Source organism: Prinia subflava, chromosome 4, assembly GCF_021018805.1.
Source record: "Prinia subflava isolate CZ2003 ecotype Zambia chromosome 4, Cam_Psub_1.2, whole genome shotgun sequence".
Taxonomy (NCBI): Eukaryota; Metazoa; Chordata; class Aves; order Passeriformes; family Cisticolidae; genus Prinia; species Prinia subflava.
This window is the reverse complement of record NC_086250.1, coordinates 19,815,351-19,841,682: the sequence shown is the minus strand read 5'-3', so window position 1 is coordinate 19,841,682 and position 26,332 is coordinate 19,815,351. Positions and strand designations below refer to the sequence as shown.

Here is a 26,332-nt window from a genome sequence, read left to right as displayed (position 1 = left end):
CACTGTTCATGGTCATATGTTAGACAGGAAGCACCAAACTCTTGGCACTGAGAAGGAGGAAAAGTAGTGGTGCAGGACAGATCAGGATGAAATCAGAAAGAGAAGCTGATGAAGCCACTGCAGCATGTGGACACTGAGTAGTTTTGTGAAGCAAGGTACACTAACTGAGGTGGAGAGTGACAAAACTGGAGAAGAACAGCACAGCGTGCTGCAAGCCTGACAAAGCCAACAACAGCCATTAAAAAAAAATGGCAGCGTTGTCTCATTATTGCAAATATAACCAGTTGCCTTTTTCTTTTTACAAATATATATTTCTTTTGGAATCTTGCAGAGAAATTTTTAAGGTTAAGAAAGTCAACAAGCCCAGCACCTCACACCCTCTTATTCAAAGTGCAGACATTCCACTCTTGTGGAAGAGCCATGCCAGGACCAGATTTGGCTACGTGCATGGTTTTGTGACAGCTTATGAAACAGGCTTTGGTCTCCTCCTCCCTGCTTTCGTGCTTAGCTATAAACTGCCTTATAAAGAGAGTTACTGTTACAAGGCAGGCAAGTGACTGGTTTTTTCTGAACCTTTACTTTGTCTAATATGTTTCAGATTTCTGCAGTCTCTGCCAAGCTTTTCCATTCCCTTTCTTTTTTTTTTTTTCCTAAAGACATAAACCAGTCTTATGACTGGAATGGCATGGCCAAGAAAAACAATCTTGGGCTGATTTTTAGCATTACATAACAAGGGGGCAGTTTAAGAAAAAAACCCAAGTCCAAAGCAGCAGGTTGAGTGCAGTTTGTGCAGCAAAGAATTAGAGCTCTGAAGAAACTAAAGAAATCAAGCAACTGGTATGGTTCTACCTCTCTTCATGTCTGAGTCAATACTTCACAGCTCTTCTAAGCCAACAATATTTAAAAGCTACAATGCTCCATTTAGCTTTATATAAAGAATCACTATATGATTTTAATTTGTTTTATACATGGAAAAAATGCCGTAACCCCAACTGGTGGTCCCAAAGAAAGCAAGGAAAGAAGAGAAACAAGCACTCTCCCAAGGCTGTCAGAACCCCTACGATAATTTCCTTCTTTGATTTAATGAAAGTGCTGCACAGAAAAGCTGGCATTTACAGTCTTAACACTGTGCATGTTGAACAAAAAACACATCTTCAGTAGCTAGAGAAAATCATCTGGAATCTTTTACTACCAGAAATCTACAAATAATGGAAGAATTCAGCACTGTATTCAGCACTGTATGTCAGGAATGATCTCTTCCTGCTCCCTTCCCTTCTTCAGGTAAGTTTCTACCAATTGCTGGTTTCCTTCCATTCCCTATGGCCAGTATAAAAAGTGGAGGTGCTGCTAAGTATGCAAAGTGTTTGTTATTATGTGTTAATTAGATTCCTTACCATATCTACTATCCTGTGGGAAATGTCTACAAACATACCTTCATCTGCTTGACCGTGTATCGCATCGTTCCAAAAGGTCCATCTTTCATGAGCTTCTTTCCCACCACTTTAGCTCGGATCACTGTCATAAGGGAAGAAAAAATACAACAAATTACAGACAGCTTTACACAACATTCATGCTATATCCTCCACTTAAAAAAAAAAAAACAACAAAACACAAAACTGTTTAGATAAATTATCCCATAAAATAAACAAAACTCCTGGCCAACCTTCCACTCAATTTATTCCAAATCTCATACACAGTGAAGGCATGCAAAATGGGACAGCAAAGCAGGTGTTTATTAAGAGGAAATCTATTTCTGTGTGAAGAATAAGTATTATTTGTGGTTAAGTCTCACTGAAATCTGCAGAGCAGGCTGTAGCTTGGGACCAAGACAGATTAAAATCTTTCCACCAAACCAAGTTTGTGATGTCTTAACTCTCAACATACAGGATGATGTTCAATAGGATACTACTTTTAAATTGTTCTTTGTATGCCCAATGCAACTTGTGTTTCCCAATAAACATAACTCAGTACAAGGCACTGGAATATCCCATATCTGGATTTCATTACAACTGCCATCTTTGAGGTACCACAAAACTAACAAATGCTCCCTTGAACAAATAGCTACTGTGTGAAACCAGATTATTCAGCAACCATCAAATGCCCAGTAAAAGCTGCCAGGCCAGCCAGAAGTCACCAGGAAGACAAACTAAAGATGACCAATCAGATCTTATGTACACTGCACTGCATTTCCTCATGGATACCAACGGACAGTGTGTGCTCTGTGGCACAAGAACTGCCACTGTACCACAGATGCCTCACAGCAAGGTCAACTGAGCCCAAGCCACCACAGATGAGGATTTTGAGGTCCCATAGATAAGTATTTATTTTTTATCTAGTGGGAAGTTTACAGTCAGTGCTTAATGAAGGGTTCTCTTGCTCATCCATTTTTGGGGCATTCCATACATACACAAAAGAAAATTTAAAAAACTGTTCTATCAATCCTCTTTGAAAAAAGTTCTGCAACCACGTGCTCCTCTCAGAAGAGAAGCAGAGCTCAGGGACAGGGCAGGCATTATCCATTTTAATCACAGAAAACCAAAAGGAAAAAATGCAGGGAGGCATAGAAAGGCGACAAAGAGGCAGAAGCAGGAAAACACAGTGAGTTACAGCACTAACAGCAGCAACAAAGTTCAAGGATACGTTTTGCTGAATATAAAGGACATTAAACAAACATCTTAGCTTATTTAGGTTTCAAATCTGTAAAAGCCCACTGAAAGGAATGGGGAAAAGATAAGACTAAGGGGTTTTTTACTACCTAGGTCCAACTAAGGAGGCAAAAAGCTTGTCCCAGCTTTCGGAATAATCAGAACAGATTTAAAAGAACAGATAGGTCTGGTTTTACACACCAGTTCCTGGCCCTTGTTCCACGAAGGTGGTGTGAAATGAAGACAAATCCAGTCTGCTCTGATTTATATCCTGTGCTTCAGTCAGATTTGTCAAAGAAATTTTAAACTAGGTAAGACAATCCTGGCTGTGATTCAAAGAACCATTAAAATCTTCATTCATTGAGTGTAAAACTTGCATTTTTTTAACTTCTATTTCCCAATGACAGTAAAAGCAATTTCATTGATTCTTCTATTTAACAAGTTGTTCCAACTTCTATTTACTCTCATTTACAAACTTTAGTAGCTATATTGCACCATGTGTTTGAGGACTGCAAATATCTTCAAAGAACTAGCTTCCTTTACTTGCTGCCCCCAACCACCACACTGGAGTCTATGGCAGAGAGCATCAAGTCTTATCTTCATCTGCAGATACAATGCAATTGAGAAAACTAGTGTTTGCCCAACACATCTAAAACCAACCAAAAAAGATCTTGTATCTTATTGACAATGATAAGAAATACACTAAAAGGCAGTAATACAAAATGCTAGGGTTTCCAAAGCAGAACACAGTTAGCATAGAAGATCACAAGCACATTCTCAGCTTCTGACAAAATACCTGAAAAACCATTTTCTTCATGTATTTCACTCCTAGCTTGTCAGTCCTTTGACTTTAGTTAGGGTATCACAGCCATTTCAGACAGAAGCTTTGATTTACGGACTTATCAACAACTTCACCAAATATTCAAAATGCATATCTCCACTAGAACGTAAGAGCATTCTGATTTCAACTAATACCCTTGCAAACAAGTAGAAGTATTTTCCTATTATTGTTCCCCAATAAATTTGGAGAAGAACAACCATCATAGCAAATTCACCTAGAAAAGCCATGACAAACCTTAGTGTGGGCTGTCACTTCAAGCCTTTTGTAAGAGGGTCAAGCCCTCAGTTTTTCAGAAAATTTGCTTTTATCACTCCAATGGTAACATTTCTAGCTATGTTCTTTTCTTTACTGAAGAGCTAGAAATGAAAAAAATAACCCACCCTGCATAACTTTTCTGATATTAAAGGAAAAATCAAGTTGTTAGCCAAGTAGCAGAGGATATTCCAAGTTAAGTCTGTCACTGTAATTTGTGAGTTAAATTCCCATCTCTGAGGACAAGATGCATCTGAGCCACTGGAGAGAAATGCTGGATGGACAGAACTGCTCAGAGGTTGCTCTTGCATGTGTAGCTTCACCCCTTGAAGGCTCCACACATGAGAGCCACTTGTACACCTTGCTCTGAGCAGAGCTCCACGCTGCACATCTGTAGCCACGTGCTTCCCAGTCCCTATCTTTGCTCCTTCAAACCACCACTCCCAGTTATACAGCTGGGCCACTCTTCACACCTGGCCAGAAAATGAAGAACATTGTTCCTGACTGAGCAAGGACCATGCATAATTGCCAGAGGAACTTTTCATCCTGTGTGAATTATCCTGAAATTTACAGCATATCTGTTGCAAATTCAGTCCATGTTAAGTTAATGAAGTCAACTGTTTACTGCTGCAGACTGCTACTTCTTGAGCAGAACGAGGCAAAAGGTACTGTGACTGCTCTCCTGAGCTCCTCCCTTCTCCTTGAAGCTCTATTACCATCCTGCTATTACTGATGGGAAACTTTATCCCACACAAGTGGTCACCAAAATAGCTGCATATTTTTAAACCGCAATTCCTTTGAAGCACTGCCTATGAAAATACTCCAAGATGAATGTTTCTCAGTACTTTGGGGTTTCAGGTCAGGTCACTTTGTGGGACTGAAGCAGTTGGCAAGGTCTCATGAGTGATTCGTAATTATTTATGAAAAGCTAAATTAGACAAGGATATAAATCTTTGTAAGATAAGCGTGGCAGCCATGCCATGATACAAAAAGGAGAACACATATGTACTGCTTCTTAACATTTGACATGATTAAAAAATTAAGGAGGAAACATCCCCTTATGAAAGGAAGGAAACCAGGCTTTTAGTTGATACTCTAAAAAAATATAATGAAAATAATAACCTGCTGTGTTTGAGTATTCAAGAAATGCGTGTAAGAATGCATCACAAATTATTAGTATATTTATCTCTTTTCCCTGCCTTGTTTGTGTTTTTCGTTTGTGGGTGTGGATTTTTGGGGTTTTTTTTTGTTTATTTGGGGTTTTTTGGAGGGTTTTTTTGTGGTTTTTTGGGGTTTTTTGTTTTGTTTTGTGTTTTGTGTTTTTGTTTTTTTTTTTTAAATGTAAACTAGTTTGGTAGTTAGGAAAACAGAGACGGCTCCGATTTGCCAGGACTAGTATAGTGCGAGCAGCTACTGGTTTGTGTTTCTCTGGCATCCCTAGTGTGGTACAAACTGTCTGCAGGTGCAAGAATACATATAAATACAGGCAAAATCACCTACATCTTTTCGAGATATCACTGGATAAGGTCATATAAAGGCAAACAAATCAGAATGGGCATACAAGAAAAAGTGACCTTTTATTTGCCCATATGCATACATATCTAACTCCTGTACTCTTTAACTTATCACTTACTCCATGGCCATTTTCTGAAGGATTCCAGGGAGAATAGGCCTAAAGGCCAGATATGAAGCAGAAGAGGATGTTGACTTTACATCTGAGATGGCAGAAGGCATTCTTTTCACGAGTCAAGGAGCAGAAAAACAGGCAATGAGAGATTAAGACATGCATTTGCCAAGCTGAGGAAACAACAAGGTGAAAAGACTTGTAGCTACCAATTCCATGCAGGCACACAGTAACTACTACAGTAGTTACTAGTAGTTATTACAGTAACTACTATGCGGTAGCTCTTTTTCCCCAACGGACAAGCAACATCCAATGTCCTGGTTCAATCCAGCCCGTGTCCTTTATCGGGACCAGCCACTAGATGGTGACCCTGTCCCAAATCTTACCTTCCCCTGGTGAGAGGGCAGTGGTACAGACCCAGGCTAACACCACCAATCCCAGCTGCATGCTCAACTGCACCATGAGAACCAGATGCTTTCATGCAAGTGGGCTGGTTGTCATCCATAAACAGCATTTTAAATAGAGGCACACCCTTCAGAGACCAGGATTTGCTCCAAACCCATTTCCCTTGTGACCAATTACCAGGAACGGCTCAGGAGGGTAACGACTGCTACACTTCTCATTATTGTTTCAAGGATTTATTTTATTGGTGTGCAATATGAGTAATTTTAAGTGAGAGCTTTAGCTGAAATGCATGCTCACTGCATTTAAGTGAGTGAAGGATGTGGAGGACTTGTTGTTTACTAATGGAGACACACGGGACAAGTTATTCTCCCAGGCCATTCTCTGACATCCAAATAGTGGCTAAATAAAATATATAGGAAACAGCAACATGACTGGGAGGCTGAAGAAAAGCTCCTTCTGTCCTGAGGCCACTGACTTCACCAACACCTAAAAACACTGCTTTAACATCAGATACGTGGCATGCCAAGGAGGATGGTTGCCATTTTATTAATCCAAGGACTATATGAGGGTTCACTTTCAAGAGCCATTTACTGAGACCTTTCTCACCAGCTTTACTAGCAGCTCTCCCATTTGATCTGCCTCACAAGAACTCCTTTCTGTACTGGTACATGTTGGAGGGCTCCCATCACACAGGGCTAAGGCAGCTGGTATGTTTTAGACTCCTGAGTATACTTAGCACACTACTGAAATATTAGTGTCATTTATGGGGGTGTCCCCTAATGTGGTCAAGATAGGATGCTTTTACACACAGACTTTCTAGCACTGGTGCTGATGGTGCTGCTAAGATGGAGTTGCTGTCTCCCTTGTTCACTCTCTCAAGATGCATTCCTTTTCCCACTCCCCCAGCTGATCTGTTAACAATTACTACCAACACTCTTGGCTGCCCTAAAACCAGAAGACCATAACTAATGGTGGATTGTGTCCTTTGAACTGGAAGTATGGCCCAACTGTATGCAGCCTCTTGGGAGGCTCTATTAAATTGCCTGGCGGCTGCAGGCTTCTATGAACAGCAAGTAGCTGGTGCCTGCTTTAGGAGGGGGAAGAGATAGCAGCCCTTCACCCATTCTTCCACTTCCACAGGCAAGCAGAGTGGAGTGGGAAATACTGATTACAGCAGGGGATTTATGAAGAGGGGAAAAAAACAGAAGCCTCCAGCCAGTTTGATGATCTGTTAGTACTGAAAGTAGCTTTCACCTCCATAACCAAAACAGAATTCTTTTACAAATCAGAGTGTTGAATTTGAAGGCTTCTTGCAAAGCACAATAAGGCTGAAAAAATACCACAGAAGAGCTTTCTTTTGCCTCATTCCATCATGACCTTCATCCAAAGCCAAAAATGGCAAAACAAACCCCTTTTGCTTTGTCTTTGAAGAAGTCAAATCCAGCTGTGCTGGTACACAGCATCACCAAAGAATATCAAGGAAGCAAAAAAAAGGTAGGGAAGTAAAGAGGTTCACTGCTGGTTGCCTTCCTCCCATACCCTGAACAAACTAGTTCCCATTATTGACACTCCAATTCTTGACTCCTCGTCTTTTCAAAGTGCTCTCAGGAACACTAATGGAGAAAAAGAGCACCTTTTCAACACCACTGACCTCTGCCACTCATTTGTCACATGAATATCACATTGTAAAGGACGTGTTTACATCAGCAAGTGTATTGGTAAATAATAATGAAAGTCTAAATAAAAACAAGAAAGCAAGACATGTATAACTTTTCTTCCCCTGTTCTAACCAGAATTATGACATTTACTTTCACTCTTTGTTTCACAGATTCAAAAAAACTTCCCCCATCTGTGGCATGGCAAGTCTATTTGAAGGCCACCCCCAAAAAAGTGGAAGGCAATTAAATGGGTTTGCCCAAGTCTACATAAAACAACTGACCACAATTACACTTGCTAAATATTAACCGCATTTCCCGTCCCTGCAGATTTCCTTGCCACTGAGAGTCTGTTTGCACAACAGTCTGTGCTGCTTGATTTCTAACACTGCAAAATAAGGAGTGATACAGCTTTTTCATACAAGATTTTGATTGTGTCGGACCTTCCATCACCTCAAAAAGTATAAACTGCTCTAGAAGGGGTTTACTTGGGAGAAAGTTAATCCTCCCAACAAGACCATAAATTAAAGAAACAAAAATGCATAAAACAGCCAGGCAGAGCTTGCTGGCCAAATGGTTGGCATTTCACCTGTAGCTTATTAACTGGATCCAACCTTTGTGATGGCAGCAGTATCAAGCATTTTTCTCCCTCCCTATATGGTGCATCTGATCCTATGGAAGTCCAAGCACCCTTTGAAATACGTTAGAATCAGAGAAAAACATCAGAACTCTGTTAAATAAGAACCTGCAATTCTCTTCTGAGCATTTCCTTCAGGTTCTTATATGCAACTTGGTCAAAGACTCTTCAACTTCCCTGCACTGCCCCTGCATTTAACTCCTGATGATAGTTCCCCTGCTTCACCATCATAGACACTGTTCGGAAGATAGTGGGAAGACTGAATGGAGAAGGAAAAATGGATGAATCTGAAATGCATGTATATCCATTTAGAAGTAGAATATTTTAGATCCATATGTAGTAGAATATGTAGTAGAATCCAAGTAGAATCTCTTAGATCCATATGTAGATGTTAGTAGGTGTAAAAACTAGCTTCAGGAAATACCTCATGAGTAACACAGAGAAGCTAAAGGAAGAAAAGAAGAGAAAAGCCCACTGTCTGTTGTAACCAGCTATTACATCTACTAAACTCAGTGAAGCCAGGTAGACATAAGAGATTAGCTAGATCAGGCAGAGTTGAGTTACTAGAGTTACGTGCATTGGTGGGTTAGCCTCACAGCTTGCATCAACAAAACATTCTAGGATTGCTATAGATCTAAGCAGAGACACTGTAGACTACGTAATGAGCATGCCTACAGCGTTGAGAACCCTCTGGTAAAATAAAAAGAGAAAATAATGTCATTCCTGCCAACTAAACATTTCTCTGTCTCCTTCTGGCAGGCTTTTTTTAACTTTCTACCTATATTTTTTAACTCATCACTGGAAGCTGAATTCAGGCATAATGAATAAAGGCAAAAGGCAGTAGGCAAAAATCAGAGAAAAGGAAGGAAAAATGATACAAGTGGAGAGAGGGGAAGGGAGTGCCTCATGTACAGAGCACAGTAGAGGTATCTCACATCTCTCTCCCAGGAGTGGTTTCAGCAGAGTGCATTTTGCCTCATTCTGTCTCTCTCGCAACTGCCAAAGGCAGAAATGCTTTCAGCCAAGGTTAGCAGTGTTGGAAAGATGGTTGTCAAAACCAACACACAAAAGCACTTCCAAAGCCAGCTTACAACAGTGGATAAAAATAACAAGCACATGACTCAGAGCAATACTCAGCTCAAAACATCTTTTCCATTTCCTTTTGTCTACATACAATTGGTGCAGTAGAATAAGATTTAGTTCAGCCCTCTCTCCAGTCAGAAGATCAAGTACTTCTCAACACAGTACATAGAGGACCAGGGGAAGCCAGGCTGAGACAAGGCTTTGGTTTCCCACAGTTCTTTGGAATTGTTCAAAGGAGCCACAGGTCTGAGCTTTCCACTCAGAGAATATGGCAGAGCTGATGTGAGACCAGTTAGGGGCAAATGGAAACCATATGCGACTTTAATGAAACAAGAAGCTGGTGCACATAAGTTACTGCTGCAGGAGCATTTACTGCCTGAAAGGAATGTGCATCTGGCATTGATCATTTCCCAACCCATCAAGTGAGCAGTAACATGGAAAGCAAATTGGAGCATATGATGAGAGATGAATTGCCTAAAGAGTACAGTTAGGGGAGCAGCCTCTGCAAGGAGAAAACATGTCCTTTGCCTGTGATTTAGTGATAGAGCTGTAAGTGAGGCTGATCTTCCACTTCCACAGATCATGATGATAAACTGCAAGAACAAGTGCTAAAGTGATTAAAATGGATCAAGTGATATTTTCAAGAACCTACTACGATCACAGAAATCCCATTCTGATTCACATGGAGCAGACCTTTTATCTCTTGAGATCATGGACACTCCTTAAAGAACAAAGTAGTGTTGAAACTATACAAGAGGAATACAGTCCTCAAATGTTGCTTTCTGGTGTACATCAAAATCGGTACACAATGAGATTTCTGGTTGAAGAGGCAGTATAGACACACTCGTGGGTTTTTTTGGGGTTTTTTTCATTTACTATAAATTACCTAGGAAGTTTTAGTTCAGCTGAGAAAGGGAAGTTCCCAGCCCACAAACCGTAGGTAAGTTGCTTTACTGGGCTGTGGTCCTTTCTTCTGTAGGCTGTTGTGTTACAGCTCGATATCAGGTTTCAGAACAAACCCACTGTCTCCACCAAGCCACCAAGAGGTGGCTCACACACATCGAAGAGGAGGTGACAGAAGATGCTCTGATCCAGCACTTAACCAGTGGAATGCCCAGGGCTTGAACCTGGTAGATGTTACTTGGCATTTCAAGTAATAATGAGACTTCTGCAAAACCAGACACATAGAACTGGCATGTCTTTGCTCCTTAGTGCTAGATTTCCCTTGGGGGATAACCAGAGTTAACAAGCATCATGAATTCATCACTGTAGTTTTTTAAGGATGCAACAGAAAAAAATCTGAGCCAAATCTGCCAATTTTTTAGCCTTTCTTAACCCACTGTGCAATCCACAAACCAACTGGGCACCAGATCCAAACACTTCAACAGGAAGAAGAGGAGGAAGAAAGACAGTCCTGCTAAAGAGAACATCTGAAGGCAGTTTTCATCTATGTATTAGAAATAGGGCATCTCTGACAGCCCATGTAAACCTTTCAAAAGAGAGATTAGCAAAAGCCAAGGCCTGGACACTCCCTGCTTCATCAGCTTACTTCAGAGGACTCTCCTTGCTTCAGCACCTTGCCCATCTGGGACCAGTGCCAGCGTTCTGCGAGGAGGCTGCACTCCACTGATCACATGGTTTATGCTCAATTTTGCACGTAGGAGCTAGAGAGGAAGAACTGTTTGGGAACATGTATAGATTTCAAGGGTACTGGGTGGGCCTGCAAATTCCTTCCTGCATTACAAAACTTGCACTAAACTGACAGGCTAAGCAGCTGTCCACACCACCAGAGAGGTATATATATTTAACCAGGTCAGGCCTACATGCTCTGCTCTGCAGCTCCTATTCACACTGGGCCTGACAGGACCTAGTATTTGGCCTGCCAGACCCTGGAATCAAACCTGCATTCAAACAATTTCCCCAGTGAAAAGAGTATCTCTGCCCACCATTCTTGAAACATCATTAATTGTTCTGAAGCTACCAGCATCTGCGGACTGTTTACATACACTGGACACGTCCATGACACAGTTCTGGTTATATCACAGTGCTTAAGGAATTTACTAATTGCCCATTTTATTGATGTGTGTTATGTAATCACAGTAATTACTACCATGTAGCTGATCTCAGGTACATGAAGAATTTTGCCCTGGAGTCTGAGCACCACTTAAAGCCTTAGGTGTGGCACTCCGATCCTGATTCCCTGTTTATTAAATCAAGTGGGAAGCCTCCCTGAGCCCTGAGTAAGCCACACATACAGGAGTTCCCAGCAGCTTACAGGTCAAGGTTAGGACAGGGCAGTCTGAATAATTTGCCTGCTTATCCAGAACTTTCCACAAGTCCATGTACTGCCCTATTGTAACTGCATTCCAAAGCATCATCCTCATTTTTTACCTTAGAAGGCCTAAAGAACTCAGTGTTGATTTGTTGTGAAAATCAGGTAAAAAAATCCCAATCAACCAAAACACAAAAACAACAACAAAAAAAATAAAACAAAACCCACCAAAACCACCAATTCTTTACACGAGCAACACAAATACTGCACACTGTGCATCCTCTGGCTCTGAAGACAGGATTTTCCCTGTGCAATGACACAGAGCACTGACAGCAGAAAAGGTAGATAGACAATGGCCAGTCACCTTTGTTCTTCAAACAGTTTGCTCAAACTGCCTGAGTGTCCTACTGACAGACTAGCCTAAGGTGTTCCATGGAAACTGCATCTCATTCTTCTACTACCCAAACTTTCTTCACACATACTTTTCATCAAAATTTCATGTCCATGAACAGTAGACCATAATCAAAATGGATTTCCAGAAGTAGTGTATCATTATCTGGATGCTCATATACATCCTTGGTGCTACCAATGACATATTAATGAGTTATGACTCCTATCCAGACTCCTGTAAGCACAGAGAACACACTGAATGGTTAACAGTACCTGTCCACCACCAATTGTTAGCTTGGTTTTTTTGCACAAGTATTTATACAAATTAAAGACTAACCCATGTTGTTTTATTCTTAGACAGTGCTGATAATAACTGGGTTTTAAATGGAAATGCTCAAGTCTGACCAGATGAATCTGATGGAGATTCAGTCCAAAGTGAATGTACCAGTCACTTAGCTCATCTGTGCTACTGGACTCTGACAGCTTCTCAAAGAATTCTTACTGAAAACTTGCATCAGCTTCCAAGCTGAGGGAGGCAAGCTTGCATTCCCGTATCACTTCTTAGATGTCCTTGTAACATTTTAGAAAAAAACCATAAAGGTCACAAGATATGGTTGGATAATCATTTCACAGCTGCCCTGGCACAAAGATGGCTATTTTTGAAACCTCTAAGGCCCATTAACTGTTTGGGAGGCAGCAGTTCTCTGGATACTGCAGTTCTGAATGTTTACAGAGAAGGGTAATCATTTCCAGGGTATCCACTGAGCCTGACTCTTTCCTGCCTGTCTCGGTCTCCTCAGACATTGCTGTAACAGGACTACTTTGGCAAAGTACTGAACCACACTCCCAAGAGCCAGCTTTTCTGGGCTGGAGTTAAGCTTGCACCTGGAACACAGGTGTAAGCTTGTTTAAACATTGACAGGGAGGGAACTAACAGAAATACAAGGAGAAATACCTTGTCTCAGTCCACTGGCAGCAACACAACCACAAAGCAAACTTGTTTGTTTATTAATGCAGTGCAAGGAGAATAGCCCATTGACAAGGCCTGGAACAAGCACAGGGAATCTAGGTTTGTGTTGTAAAGGGAATTCTCAGCATTCAGGAAAAGCAAACTATAAACCTAGAAGGACTGATGAACTGGAACCTCTCCCACCTTGAGAGGTAGCATGTAACCTGATCAAAATCATCACTTCCAGAAGGGGAGGCTGTTATTGTTAAGCCATCAGGGATGTTTTTGGAAAGGCTTTTTCCTGACAGGGACCATGGCTTTACATAAGGCACAAATTTCTAAGGAAAGTATCAACTTCAGCAAAATGGGTTTTTTCATTTTTTTCTCTGAAAATTTTTGACCTATTTTTAATATATTAATTAATATAAAAATATTAATATATTTTTAATAATTGCATCAGCAATTCTCTTCAACTGCACTTGAAGTCTCAATGCTGAGGTGCAATGACACCTTCATTCAAACAGGACATTTTGAATTAATCCTTCAAAACATTAGATTTAGATGTACCTCAATCACTCTTCCCAGAAAATGCCATGCTGAAAACTCCAATATTATCATTTTCGCTCATATTTCAGATGGAATAAACTTCCACCATTTCAAAACTCTGTATGAAGCAGAAATTCTGACCTTCTTCAGCAGGTTTCTAGCCTTCTCCTTCACTGTATAAATCAGGCAACAACAACAATCTCTAATAATAGAAGTAAGAGTAATTCCATTTTTCTCCTCATTTTTCAGACATGGCAAGTAAATTCATACCAATGAGAGCTGCAAGTGCCGAGAACTTGAATAATTTCAAAAAGTAAGCCATTATCCCCTACGATCTCAGAGTATCTAAACTAAAATCAGCATCCAACATCAAAGATCAGTCCTTTAATTAACTGTGCCAATAAAAGTCTGTCAACACTGCAGACTGTAAATGAACATAGACCTACAAGACATATTTTTAAAAGCAACTTAGGATACCTAAAACTCTAATTTAACCTGTTCCTCAAGTAAACCATCAGCCTGCTGAGTGCTTGTACTTCGAGCCTGCAGGCAAGTCAGAAAGTCAACTCTGTGAAAAATGCCTTCCTACTCTCTTTTTCTTTTCTGGCTGTTTCCAACATTTTGAAGCAGTATTGTTTGATTGCAGGCTGCTTCCTGAAGCTGCTTCCTTCAACTGCCTGCTAAACCCAATTGGAAAGTTTCTACTGATTTTAACTGAAACGGGATCAGGCCCTAAATAAGTAGTGGAGGAATCCCTAGACTTACAAACTGAACAGCTGTCTCTGGCTTTCCGAAAGAAAAGTTATTCCTGCAGCTGTTTTCCCCTAAGTGCCATATCGCTCCAAATCGTTACAGGGCTGGAGGGAGGGCGAGAAGGTGGAATCTCAATAACCCATTAAAAAGGCGTATGGGCCATTGCGCAGCAGCTCTTTCAGTTCGACTCAGGCAGGGTCACTGCTGCCAGGCTCAGACAGCCCTAAGGGCACGGGAAAAGTCGTCTTCTTGTTTTCACATCTCATTCACGCAATGGATAATGAGGGGGAGAGAGGAATCAGATTTTGGGTTAATTACCACCATGAACAGACAGCTGCGTTGTCATGAAAAGTTCAAGAAGTCACCAGGGTCATCACCAAACTGCAAGATGTACACACACGCACACGAGGCACACGTCTAAGCCTGGGCTTTGGCAGCCTTGCTCGGGCTCTGATTTTCCCCTACCCCAAGGATACACTTTGAGTCAAGAACACTGAACTGTTGCAGCTCTCAGGAGAAGACAGAACCATCAAGGTACTCCCTCTGAGTAGCAGTTGTTCACCCCCTTGGAGCTGCTTCATTTCACATGTAATATACCAGCTAAGAATAGTTACAGAGCTTTTTTCCCCTGAGAAAAATCAGAGGGGTGGCTTACCAAAGTATAGTTTCATATTTACTTCTAACACTCTGTGGCATAAGCAGAACCCCAATGTGTTGGTGCACACTGTTTCCTTCCACAGCTTCCTTCTACAAGCAAGCTGAGGAAGTGCAAGTGCATATTAGCAAATTCAGAAATGAGCATGTATGAATAATAATGAAAAGATAAAACCTCTAAAATGTCAAGGACTGCTATTAATAAGATTTGGAACAGTGTTAGCCTCAGAGAGTCACAAGCTGGCTTAAAAACAAAAACAACAAATTATCCAACTATGCAAAACAGCCACAGATTACATTCTCCTTGCCTCAGATTGCAGCAACATTTTCTGTGAAGGGATTTTAAGGAAAACGCAACACGACAATTAAGGATTCCCCTGTCACCTTCCAAACAGGGCAGAGAAGAAATATAATCTTGAATACCTGAAACATTACTGCTTCTGCAGAAAGCAGAATGGCATTGCCTGGTTCTGTCAGCTTTAGCTTTGCTGCCTATATATTCTAAAACCAAAATGGATCCGAAACCACCATCATTATAGTGCAATCTCGCCAAAACATTGTTTGGTTTTCTGGCTAAAAGCATTACAGTTCCTGCTTACTCTTCCTATTAAACTGGCAGGCAAACATGTAGCTAGCTCATGATTGTATATAGTTCCATTCAGTGCCTAGTTTTTGGCAAGGGAAAATACCCTGGGAATACAGACACAAGATTTACTTTATTTAACACCCATTGATCCCAGTGTACAATGACTGACCACATGACTGCATTTCAGTAAGTTTACGGTAATAAAGCATGTTGCAGCAACTCTAGCAAAGATGTTCATGTGAGGAAAAAGAGTAGAATAAAGAGATACAGTCCAAAATTCAGTGGGGAAATTACATACATCAACATTTTGGTTCTAATTGACCAAGCTAAGATGGATACTACAAGCTCTGGTGGATTTAATCAGAGGAGAGAATAAAGTGGGCTAAGTCACTTCTCTTAGAAAACTCCTCCGAATTCTTTCCCTCCCATTCAGAACCTGGATTTTTTTTGAACCAAAACTGCCTAGCCCATATTTTTCAACAGTGCAACCTAGTGATGCTTCCTCAAAGCACCACCACAATATTTTAATAACAACTTTGGTCAATCTTTCCTTGTTGGTCCACATATTATATTGAGGAGTATGTGCTGGAGGAACCCTGCCATGTGCTGACCTTATGACAGTTTGATGAACAAACACTGAACTTACACAAAAATGTGAATCCCCGGGTGTTCCAAGACAAAGGCCACCCTAGAATCCTGTTCTCTCCTCTCTGCTTTCTGTCAAAACAGCAGTCAGGATGTGAGTAGACAATATCAAATTCAGAAGAATTTGAACGGCACAAAGGACGAAGATTACGTCAATAGCCCAAGCTGCCATGCTGCATAATGGACAAACAGGAAAGCAGTTTCTGAGACAGGAGGGAAAGAAAGACCCAGTGCTTTCCTATAACTAGTTCTTCCAACAGCCATTAGTACTAGAGGAAACCAGTGTGAGAGAAGGGCATGCAGAAACAAACACAAGATCTTGCACTGACAGGAAGGAACCTATTGGCTTGAAAACTTTCCGGTACTAGTGAAAGCTTTGTTTCCCATACAGCCAAACACACCAGACAGGTGTGGTCTGATTCTCTCAGTCTACACCATTCCTTCAGTCAATTTAAACATGCCGTTGGAATTAAGGGTGGCAAGGACCTGCTTCCGACCCTTTTGGTCTCCCAGTCAAATAGAAAAAGAGGAAAACAGAATACACTGGCAAACTCAAGAGATAGCTACAGTTCAGAATGCATGTGGGAGGTAGATGAGACACTCATTCTCATAAAGAAAAAAAGACTCCAGAGTTGAAGTATGCCTCTAAGGAGTTTTGGAAGGAACTTAAAACTCCATGGGTTGAATCAATCTCTAATAACAAGGAATTAAGATAACAGCCTGAGAAGGGAGCTTTGGGAAAGTCAGAACTTCTGAGAGGTATATTTTATCAGTATCAGGACTCCAGCCTCACTAGATGATGCAAATGACTCACTATCACAGGTTCTGCTGCAGTGTGTTTGTTCCAAAGTAAAGGTGTTAAAGGCAAAATACTGATAAGGGTCACTGGCTATCTGCCACCTGATCTAGTTGAGCTTCTCTCTAAATGCCTTAAAGCCTTCCTGTGATAACCTGAAGTCTCCTAAAATACACCTAGAGGTTCTATCTGATATTATAAAATCTTCTATTCCTCTACAAAGCTGCAAACTGTTACACAGCAGGGAAAAGCAGGACAGCTGCTTAATTCTATTGAAAATATACTGTCTGTAGAGAAGATGAAAAAAGACTTATTGAAGTCTCTTTTTTATCTTGATCCTCTAAGGAAATAACCAACTAAATCCTTAATCCCCAACCCCTTGGGGAACAAAAAAAAAAAGAGAAAAAACAAAAAAGGGGCAGGTGCTGCTCTTCATATTTAAAAAAGTAAAACAAAGCGCTTAAGAACTCATCCTGCCCCCACCCCAGCACAATCCTTTGCAATACTGAAGTTCTTAACAGGAACTGCAGCTCTTGTCTTCCCACGCTTCTCTGCGTTTGTGATTTTTGCCCTGCAGGATGCTAAGGGAGGGTTGGGTATTTTGTGGCTATTGAAGTACCGTACATGATGGCTATTTAAGTGCCCCAGGGATCACTTTGCTCTTTTATTTCCTCTTGGACTGATCCACCTCACCAAAGCATTTAAGATATTCAGTATTGCAAGCGCTATACTTTTGCATGAAGTGTGGTCTCTCAACTAGTTCCATCTTTTCCCAGCCCTACAGTCTCCCAAATACCAGAATTCTTTTAGGTTTCAGTTCTGTTGCTCATGTAGCGCATTATTTATTGGAGGAAATAATTTCCTTAGAAACAGACTCGTGCATCCTAATCCCGAGGTGAGCATGATAAACAAGGAGGATGTTTTTCACTTTTCAAGAAATTTAAAGCAGGGGATTCAGCAACCTCACACTTCACAAGATAAAGCAGAGGACCCAACAGTCACTCACTTCAACAGAGCTGGTTCTAAAAGCTCTTTCATATTGTCATCTCAGATCCATTTTATCTGCAATGTGCATTTCTTTGGACCTGTGAAAGGCAGGCAGGATATTTATAGCAGTATCAGAGGCAGGAAGTAGGGAACTGGGGTGGGTACTTGGAAAGTGTATAAAGGGCTTGGAGCACAGGGGTCAGCCTGGAACTCCATCCCCCAAAAGAACACAGAGTTGAAGGACAAGTGTCTGGGGAATAGGGGAATTGCTGGTTTTCCACAGATATACCCTGGCTCACTCCTCCTGTACCTGTTCCCTTTCCAACATCAGCCACTTCCTGTCTTTCAAAGTTAAGCGGAAGTTTTCCATTCCGTGGTTTTCCTGTCTTGGTACAAGCAAGAACGTTTTTTTCTCTTATATTTTAACTGTTTGGAGACCAACAACAAAACCTGCTCACTGGAGGGAGAGTTTCCTATTTACAGTTGATCCATGAAATTTGAGAGGGCTGATTAAACATCAGAGGAGCAAGATCTTTGCTTGTTCGTGTATTCACTGAGCATGAGAGATTGAACTTGTTGTCTGAACAAATGCTCCAGTGCTCCTCTATAGAAAATTAACAGACTAACATAATGCCAGCAGGCCTCCCTGCTGACTTCAGTGCAGTAACACCCAATACTGGGGGAAACATGGAGAAAGGGAAACAGATGTTGAAGTCTCCATACTGTAATTACAATGCAACATGAGGGAGTTAAAATTCAAGTCCTTCATTCTAGGCCAGCAGGAGCTTGCGTCATTTTGAATACAGCCCTGTGAAACAGCAGTACTCCTGTTTCCTATGGGCTGTTGTGTGACTTTTTGTATTTTTTTTTTAAATGAATCAGAAGGGAGCAAGAAGTAATAATGTGCTACCTTCATGGTGTTGCACCTGGTGTAGCCATCGCTATCTCCTCAGGCTTTGTGCAAATTTGGTGCAATTTATAGCTGCTTTGCTGAAGTACTAGTGATTATGCAGGCCAGTAGAAAGCTGTGTTTTTTCATGTCAAATTTGAGGAATTAAGAAAGGGAAAAATCTATAAGGTCTCTTTTCCCTTCTTGGAGCCTTTAACATGCCATTTTTAACGTCCCAAATAAACTGGTTCTGAATTCTTATGAATCAGCAGGATTGCAGAGCTCTGACACTTTAGAAACAGATGGGTAGCTAAGGAAGATTGTAGATTTTTTTATTAGTGTGTACTTTTGCCCAGGATCAGCAACAATGTGTTGAACAATGATGGCTCTGCCATTTGCACACTCTCCTTTTATGTCCTGGCTGTAGTGGGGCAGGTCACATCACGAATCTCGAAAGTACCTTTAGACAGCATGTTATGTATGGCTTCATGTCATTTGCTTCTCCTGCTGCTCAATGTGAATCATTTTCCAGCTAAGGAGTATTTTCCTTATAACTCACCTGGCAAAAATAAAAGACCAAGCCCTGCACACACACCCATACAACCTGCATTTCTTGAACAGCTATTTGAAGGAACTTTGCATTCATATAAATGGAGAAAGGCAACAGCTTGACTGGAGTCCAGATAGAGTAAAGAGCATGTGCTCTGTCCATGGCAAGTCCACACAGCCAGGTTTTTTCAAAGCCTAAGCCTTGATTGCCAGTCAGAAATTATCATGCTGCAGGGTGTTAGGGATCAATCAACAGAACATCAGATTTTTTAATGGGGGTTCTCCTACTTAAGTGTTTCTGAAGCCCAAGTGCACACTCACTCTCCTGGATGGATAAGATCTACCTTTGGTATGCCCCACATAGCTCCTGGCAGGGTGACCTGCCATGTGTCACAGCTAGTGACTCTTCCTGGCTTGACCAGCCTGTACAAGTGGCTTCCACACTGTACCTCTACCTTCTCCAGGAATCCTTCTCTTCTCCTTATACCCTGAGATAGTCTCTGGAGGGCCTTTGCCACTCCTGTAGCTCCTAAATACCTTCTCCTGTTACAGATTTCCCACTGAGCCTATTCCTGCAGCCATTTCCTTCCCCAACCTGTAATAAAGACAGAAGTTTTCAAAGCTGAACCCACAGACACTGACCTCTAGCTCCCCACTAGCACAGCCCAAGACCATATCCCTAAGCTGACAATGGCTTCCCTACTCTCCAAGCCCTGCTCTCTGCTGGTTCTTGGGACATTTCGGAGGGACACCCCAAATCACCTCCTTTCTTCCTAAAGTAGAATGAGATTCTATATCGCAGCAAACCATAACTGATTTTTATGAGGCTCGATATATTTTTTGTATATGCATCTCTCTGCTATTTAACTAGAGTTTTATTGTCTGTATACTGTTTCTAAGGACTCAAATTGCCCTTTAGAAAGGTCTTATATAAACACTAGCAGGAATTTGGACTATTCATAGTCAACATTAATTTTAGCACCATGGCACTCAAGAGACTTCTGTCTTGTTTCCAGAAGACTCCCCCTATCTTTTCTAGCTGGTAGAAATTTTGAGTAAATAAAGTAATCAGGGTTATGTGACATTACTTGCATTTTTATGTTATTAGACACTGTCAGTTAATGCACTGTCTTCACTCTGGTCACTCAAGATAACTACTTCGCATTATGGTAGAATGGTAACTTTGTTTTTGACAATAGCTTTTAAGGTCTTGTGTTTGTAACATTCCTCTTCGAAACCTGAAATTATCAAGTCAAATCCAATCCTGATACAAGGTGGTGAGACAAATGGTAATGCACCTGCCTTACACACAGCATGAGGGTTACAAGGCAGGTTCAGTATTTCCTCTTCATATTCATTAATAGGACAGATTTTAGATCTGGTTTTGGAGGGTGCAAATCCTTGGTCTCATTTACCTCAGGTCCAGCACCAGCCTAACACTCTCAAATAGCAGAAATTGGAAATTCACACTGGTTGACATTCTTTTCTCAAGCTACTCCAAAGCAGACCCAGTTTAGCCCTCGTTTTAAATAAGGCCCTATCCCACTGTGGCAAATAGCACTGATAGTGATGTCACTGGTGGGCAGAGAAGTGATAAAGCCCCAGCAGTGTGCATCCCTCCCGTGAGCCCCAAGTAGCTCCACACAGAGGGCTGCCATGTAGGCTGACCTTCAGCTCAGCAATTTGCAAAGAGCATTCAGTGCCACAAACCTGTGGAAAAGTTGAAACAGTCTTGGATAGCTTCAAATGTAATCAGCTGCTCTGGTCAGCCTTGTCTCAGAAAAGTCTATGTAAGGGATAGTTAGCTTAAAGAGTAGTAAGAGTCCAATAAAGTTCTGCCAGTAAAATTTCAAATGTCACATGTGGACGTTCTTCAGAGGTTTAGATGAGCTACATTTGGCCTTTAATGAATTCTGCATTTACTTCACTAACTGGTGTTAGAAGGCACAATTTTCCTCTCATCTTATACACTACTATTATTTCACCAGTATAATTTGCTTGCAATTTATATTATCATGTGAAAGACAGAATCATACCCTGAAAGTCTATGGCAATAAGCAGCACATTAGAGCAAAAGCCTCTTCATCTTGAAATGAAAAACAAAAAATATCATCATTACAGGGAAACTCAAATACAGGCACTGCTGACATTATGAGGACTGAAAATAAGTTCCTTAGCTTAGGCTGGTTCAGAGCTGGCAAACACAGCATGCCTGGTCTTGCCTGTTGACTTAAACCAAGCTGTCCTCTCAGGTTTACCAGTTGTTGACAAACTCCCAGGGAGCATCTGGTGGAAGTTTCACTTAATTCCAAGACCTCTTGCCCAGACCAAATAGGCTCCTTCCTTCAGTGATGCACTCTTGGTTGGACTACCTAAGAGCACCACATGGTACTGGAGCTGTGAGGAAAAAGAAGTTGACCTTGGACAACATTGTTACATCATAAAACTAAGTTTCCATCTTAGCACTCTAACATCCAACACAGGGCAAGGTGACTCAAGAGTGCTCTTACCAAAAAGGCTTGGCCCCACCCACTCTGGCTGGGATGCACTTAAATACAGGGATCTATTTCATCAGATGCAACTTAGTTGCCATATCCAAGAAAGTCTGAAAGTACAGGACTCAACTATATTAGTGTCTCGGAAAAAGAAGTCCACTGATGGAGCTGAGAATTAATCTGTCACCTTCTGTCACTTCTCTTATGGTCAAACAATCAAATCTGTTCATCCTGAAAAACAGACATGAATAAGGCAAGTCCCTCCCAAACCCAGATGAAAAATTGTGTATGGCTGTATATAACTATGTTGCCACCAGCCCACTTCTTTCCGGAAACATCAGAGGAACAATTGGCAGGTGGAGAGTTCTAAAGAACATGTGGGAAATCAGTGAAAATTAGAAGGAAAGAAATGTGTGCATAAAGCAGGAGCTCCAAGGCTTAAGGTTGGAACATCTGGCTCTCTGCTGGCTCAGAGGCCTTGCTGGAGATACTTCCTGCAGGAAATCTGGAGTAAGTATATGCAATAATAAAAAGAAATAACATTCTGCACTACATCTTCCAAACAGTAATTTCCACCACTTTAATTTTTTAATACATACATTTGGAGAAGTGACTAACTCCAGATCCCACTACTCGTATAAGGACTAAAATTGCAAACAACCACACACAGAAAAACAAACAACCCCTGCCCCCAACAGCAAAAAAGCAACTTCTACTTCCACTTCTACTAAATAGGACAATTCAGCTGTGTATGGACATCTTTCTGTCAGGAGACATGACCAGTCACAAGGAACACCCTCCTTCAACAAAGTTTTTACCATGGACATTGGAATTCCATAGAAGTTAAACAAATCTCCATTTCTTCACACATAAAATGAACTTTGCAGTATTGTTTTTTATTCTTTTTTTAAACTTTACATGATGCTTCTCAGATTTCTGGCTTCTAAATGCCTTCAAGGGAAGTCCAGTCTAAAAATAAAACCACATTATTACTCCCTCAACAAAAGTCTGATTCTGAAGTGAATACACTTTTGTAACCATTACCACAACATGTAGCAAAAAAAATTAGTTTTAAATTCATCTCAGGTCTAAAGATTGTTATGATTGGAGCTGGGTTATTGTAACTTTTAAATCAGTCTGGCAGACCTTACCTGTCTGCCTTAGAGGGTAAGACAGGATATTTGATATCACTACAAAAAAATAAAGAAAGCATGTTTAAAATCTTATGTATGATCAAGTGTTCTGCACATCTCTTTTAGCTTATTAGTGAGAAGGTGGAATGAACAATTCAGGGAAACTAGTGAAAGGCCAGGTTTTCAGTTAGGTGCTTAGACTCCAGGCCAAACACATTCACCAGCTTCCTCCTTCTCTGCTGTTTCCTTCTTGCTCTTCTCTCACATTCTCAGTTCAAAGGATCGGAAGCACTGCAGGTGTTGTGAGCTCAGTGCTACAGGTATAGGAGGATGGAATAGAGAACGGCTTCCACAGCACCAGGGGACCCTTAAGAACTTAACTTCACCTCCCCAGAGCTTGCCACCTCCATCTCACCAAGAGTGAGGTTACTTAGAACAGAGAGGAGCACTACCCACTGTATCTTTGCTGATACAGGTATTTCTTCCCCCAACACAAACCATAGAAAGAAATTGAGCTCCTCTGAACTTAGGTAAGAGACATCTAATAGTGCTATAGCTCTTCTCTAAAGTATATGCACAAGAGAGAAGTAAGACAGCTGTGGAGTGAATAAAGTTCTTTATCACTTGCAAACTGGTTTGTCAAAATGCAGTCTGCAATTTTATGTATTTTCTCCCTTTTTTCTTTCCCCCCCTCCCGCCTTTTTTTTTTTTTTTGAAAGGAGATGTGGGGCAGAGGGGGGCAAACAGGAGGTGTTTTTCAAACCTGTGAATTCAACATTCAGCAGCCAAGCTCAAAAATTCCTGCTGTTCGTGCAAAAAAAGGACAAACAAGTCCCTTTCATGTCAGCTATGTCCAGCTGCAAGTGTCACAGCTTTGTCACAAAAGAACAAAGCATGCCTGGTGTCTGTTCTTTTGAAAGGTCTCTTAATTCAAACAAAAGAAAAACATTCACATCTGGAAGGGGTCATAGGCAGAGGGCGGGAGTGGAGGAAGGAAAGTTCAGATGGCAAATCATAGCAGTCTCTGTTTGTCCAATTATGGTACTGCCTCTTCTGGCACTTACTGATCCAATTAAAGAAAGAAAGCCAACAGTTAAAACAGCAATTTTATTATTGATTGACCCCATAGGGCCAGATAAGACACACCTCTTCACTTTTGCTCCATTCATCATGATGGAACAGTCAGGCTGAGTGAAAAGATGCCTTGTGACCAGTCTAGCAGTAGTACCTCTTTTTTTTTTCTCCTCTCCTTTTTTAAATTAAAAATGTATATACATTGTTTAGGAAGGTCAAGATTCCATCCCAGACCACAACTTTTGCTTTCAAAGGATGTACATATTGAAATCCTACCCTTTCCAATGGGTTTATTTGACCATCTGTTTCTGTAAAGATTAAAACCTTCTAGTGACTGCAGGGTTGGGAGGCTGTATCAGAACTGAGCCACTAGAAAAGCAAAAATTAAATGTCCAGTGAGATCTGGTTAAAGGAAAAGAGAATAAACTTGAGAGTAGGACTCACCAGCTAAGCAGGAAACATCAACAGCAGAAGTTTGCATTGTAGTCCTCAACTAAAATTTTCTTCTTCAAAATGCAGTGCTTCTGAGGATGGAAATGCCTCTCCTAGGCTGCCACCTAGCTAGTTAATTTCTTACATTGTTTTAGGAGCTATTTTAAAAGCCTCTTTTGCTCCAGCCCTTACTGCGCTGACTCCTCCCTTTAGTGCTGGTATTTTGTCAGAAGTTTCAAGAGCGATAAAAACTTGCTGCCAAGTCTCTTTCTTCCCCACAATGTGTTTTATAACCCAGCGTGTAGTTTAGTCTGTCTAAACACTGCACTAGTACACTGCCATCAGTTTCCATGGAGATGATTAACTCCTCCAAAGCCAGAAAGCTTTAGTGCACTTTTTGTCCTTTCTGCATATGAACAATGTGACAGCATTTACTAAAATCAGCCTACAAAAATATCACATTTTCCAAACAGTTCTAGAAAATTTAAGGATTTGCTTTTACTTCAACCCATCAGAGACCTGCAGTTTTAACCAAACTTACATTCAAGTCATTTACTGGAATGTGTTGCTCTTTTCCCTGAAGCTGCTCTTCCTTTGCATTGTTGTGATGTTTGAAGGCATGGCAGCCCCAGAGACGTCAACTTTTTGAACTGCTTTGTCTCAGAGCAAAGCCAAGGCTTGAGATATAATGAGGAGCTCACAAAAGAGAAAGGAAAGATGAAGGGAAGACTTTGAACTTAACCAGAAATCAGAGTAGAAAATAGAAAAACTTTGTGCCCTAAAGTTTAGGAGCACCATTATATGAAACATGAAACTTCATAGTTTACTCCTGGTCACTTATGCATCTAGTAAAAAATGTACTTAATAGCTTTTTTTTTAACCAAAACTACCCCTCATCTATGATAGCATGACCTAACCAGAGCAAGAAAGTAGTCCTTCTCCCAAAATGCAGCTAATGAAGGCCACATGCTGCCCTCAGCTTTTGCTGTGGTAAAACTGTTTCCTAGTCTCACTTTCACAGAAAGAACAATCTCCCTGGCAGTTGCCACTTAGGTGGCACACTTGTTGATCCGAACTATGAAAACGGCAACAAAAGTTTGAATAATTTAGTTTCCTGGAAGAACCTCACAGTATAAAACTATTTTATAAATGTTTTCCAGGCTATCATCACTGAAGCAAACTGTAACCTTCCCACAACTTTAAACATGGAATGGTTTTTTTGGCATTCAGGAGCAGATACACTGTATAAACTAAACATGAATAACCAGGCACAACTGCAGTTTCTGTAGAAGAACTGAAGGCAAGAGATAGATCTTTTGCCACTAACCTTGGCTAACTTGAAAAGGCTACTGGCAGCATTCACAGCAATGGGTGTTCTGCTGCAGTGAGAATTTACTTTCCATTTGACTTCCACAGCAGTTGCTAGGACGATTTCTTTGCAGACTCTATTCTGAGTCAGTACCATGTGGGTACCAGCACTGCGAAGTCCCTGGCCCCTTTTATGCTGTGCTATTAAGACAAGCCACAGAGAAGGCAGAAGACTTGTGCTGTCCTCTCACCACTGCTGAAGTGATAGCCTGTATTTACCATTACACAGACATGTGTCCAGTAGTAGCTCAAGGGACACTACTAATTGATTTCATATACTTTGCCACCAAAGAGCTACCAAGCAACAACCATATTTCATTACCCACTCTTGGCTACAAGCACGCCAAAACTTGGGAACAGAGTCTCTATTACCTCCTCCTCAGAGACTTTTGGTGCTGTCCTTGTCCCCTACCTAAACTCAGTGTAACAAAGAACTGAAACCCATAGTGGAAAACATCAGTTAGGACCCAATGAAAGCGTTTCAGCTTTCCCAAAAGCGTGCAGGTTTACATACTTCCTACAGCTGCAAAGACCACAGCTCAGCATGCAGAAAGCCTGGAGACACTTGGTACCTGCTTCTCCAGCCCTTCCCAACGTTACAAGCACAGCACCACAAGCCTGTGTGAGCCGCACCTCCAACCAGCAGCCACCACGGGCGGTTTCTTGGCTTCG

General features: G+C 41.1%; 2 protein-coding genes across 4 annotated transcripts in view; one reads left to right on the top strand and one right to left on the bottom strand.

The window, feature by feature from the left end:
* Positions 1-26,332, top strand: part of SYN3 (synapsin III) — a 246,575-nt gene that overhangs the window by 129,043 nt on the left and 91,200 nt on the right. The window lies entirely within an intron of this gene.
* Positions 1-26,332, bottom strand: part of TIMP3 (TIMP metallopeptidase inhibitor 3) — a 37,564-nt gene that overhangs the window by 10,418 nt on the left and 814 nt on the right. Inside the window, exons 1-2 of one of the 2 annotated variants that reach the window (XM_063395773.1) lie at positions 24,305-24,422; positions 1,433-1,515 (exon numbers count right to left, since the gene is read on the bottom strand). In XM_063395773.1, the coding sequence (XP_063251843.1) occupies positions 1,433-1,515; positions 24,305-24,341 (120 nt within the window). In that variant the 5' untranslated portion in view covers positions 24,342-24,422. Of the gene's footprint in view, positions 1-1,432; positions 1,516-24,304; positions 24,423-26,332 lie in introns of those variants that run through there. The other variant, XM_063395772.1, reaches the window with a different exon arrangement.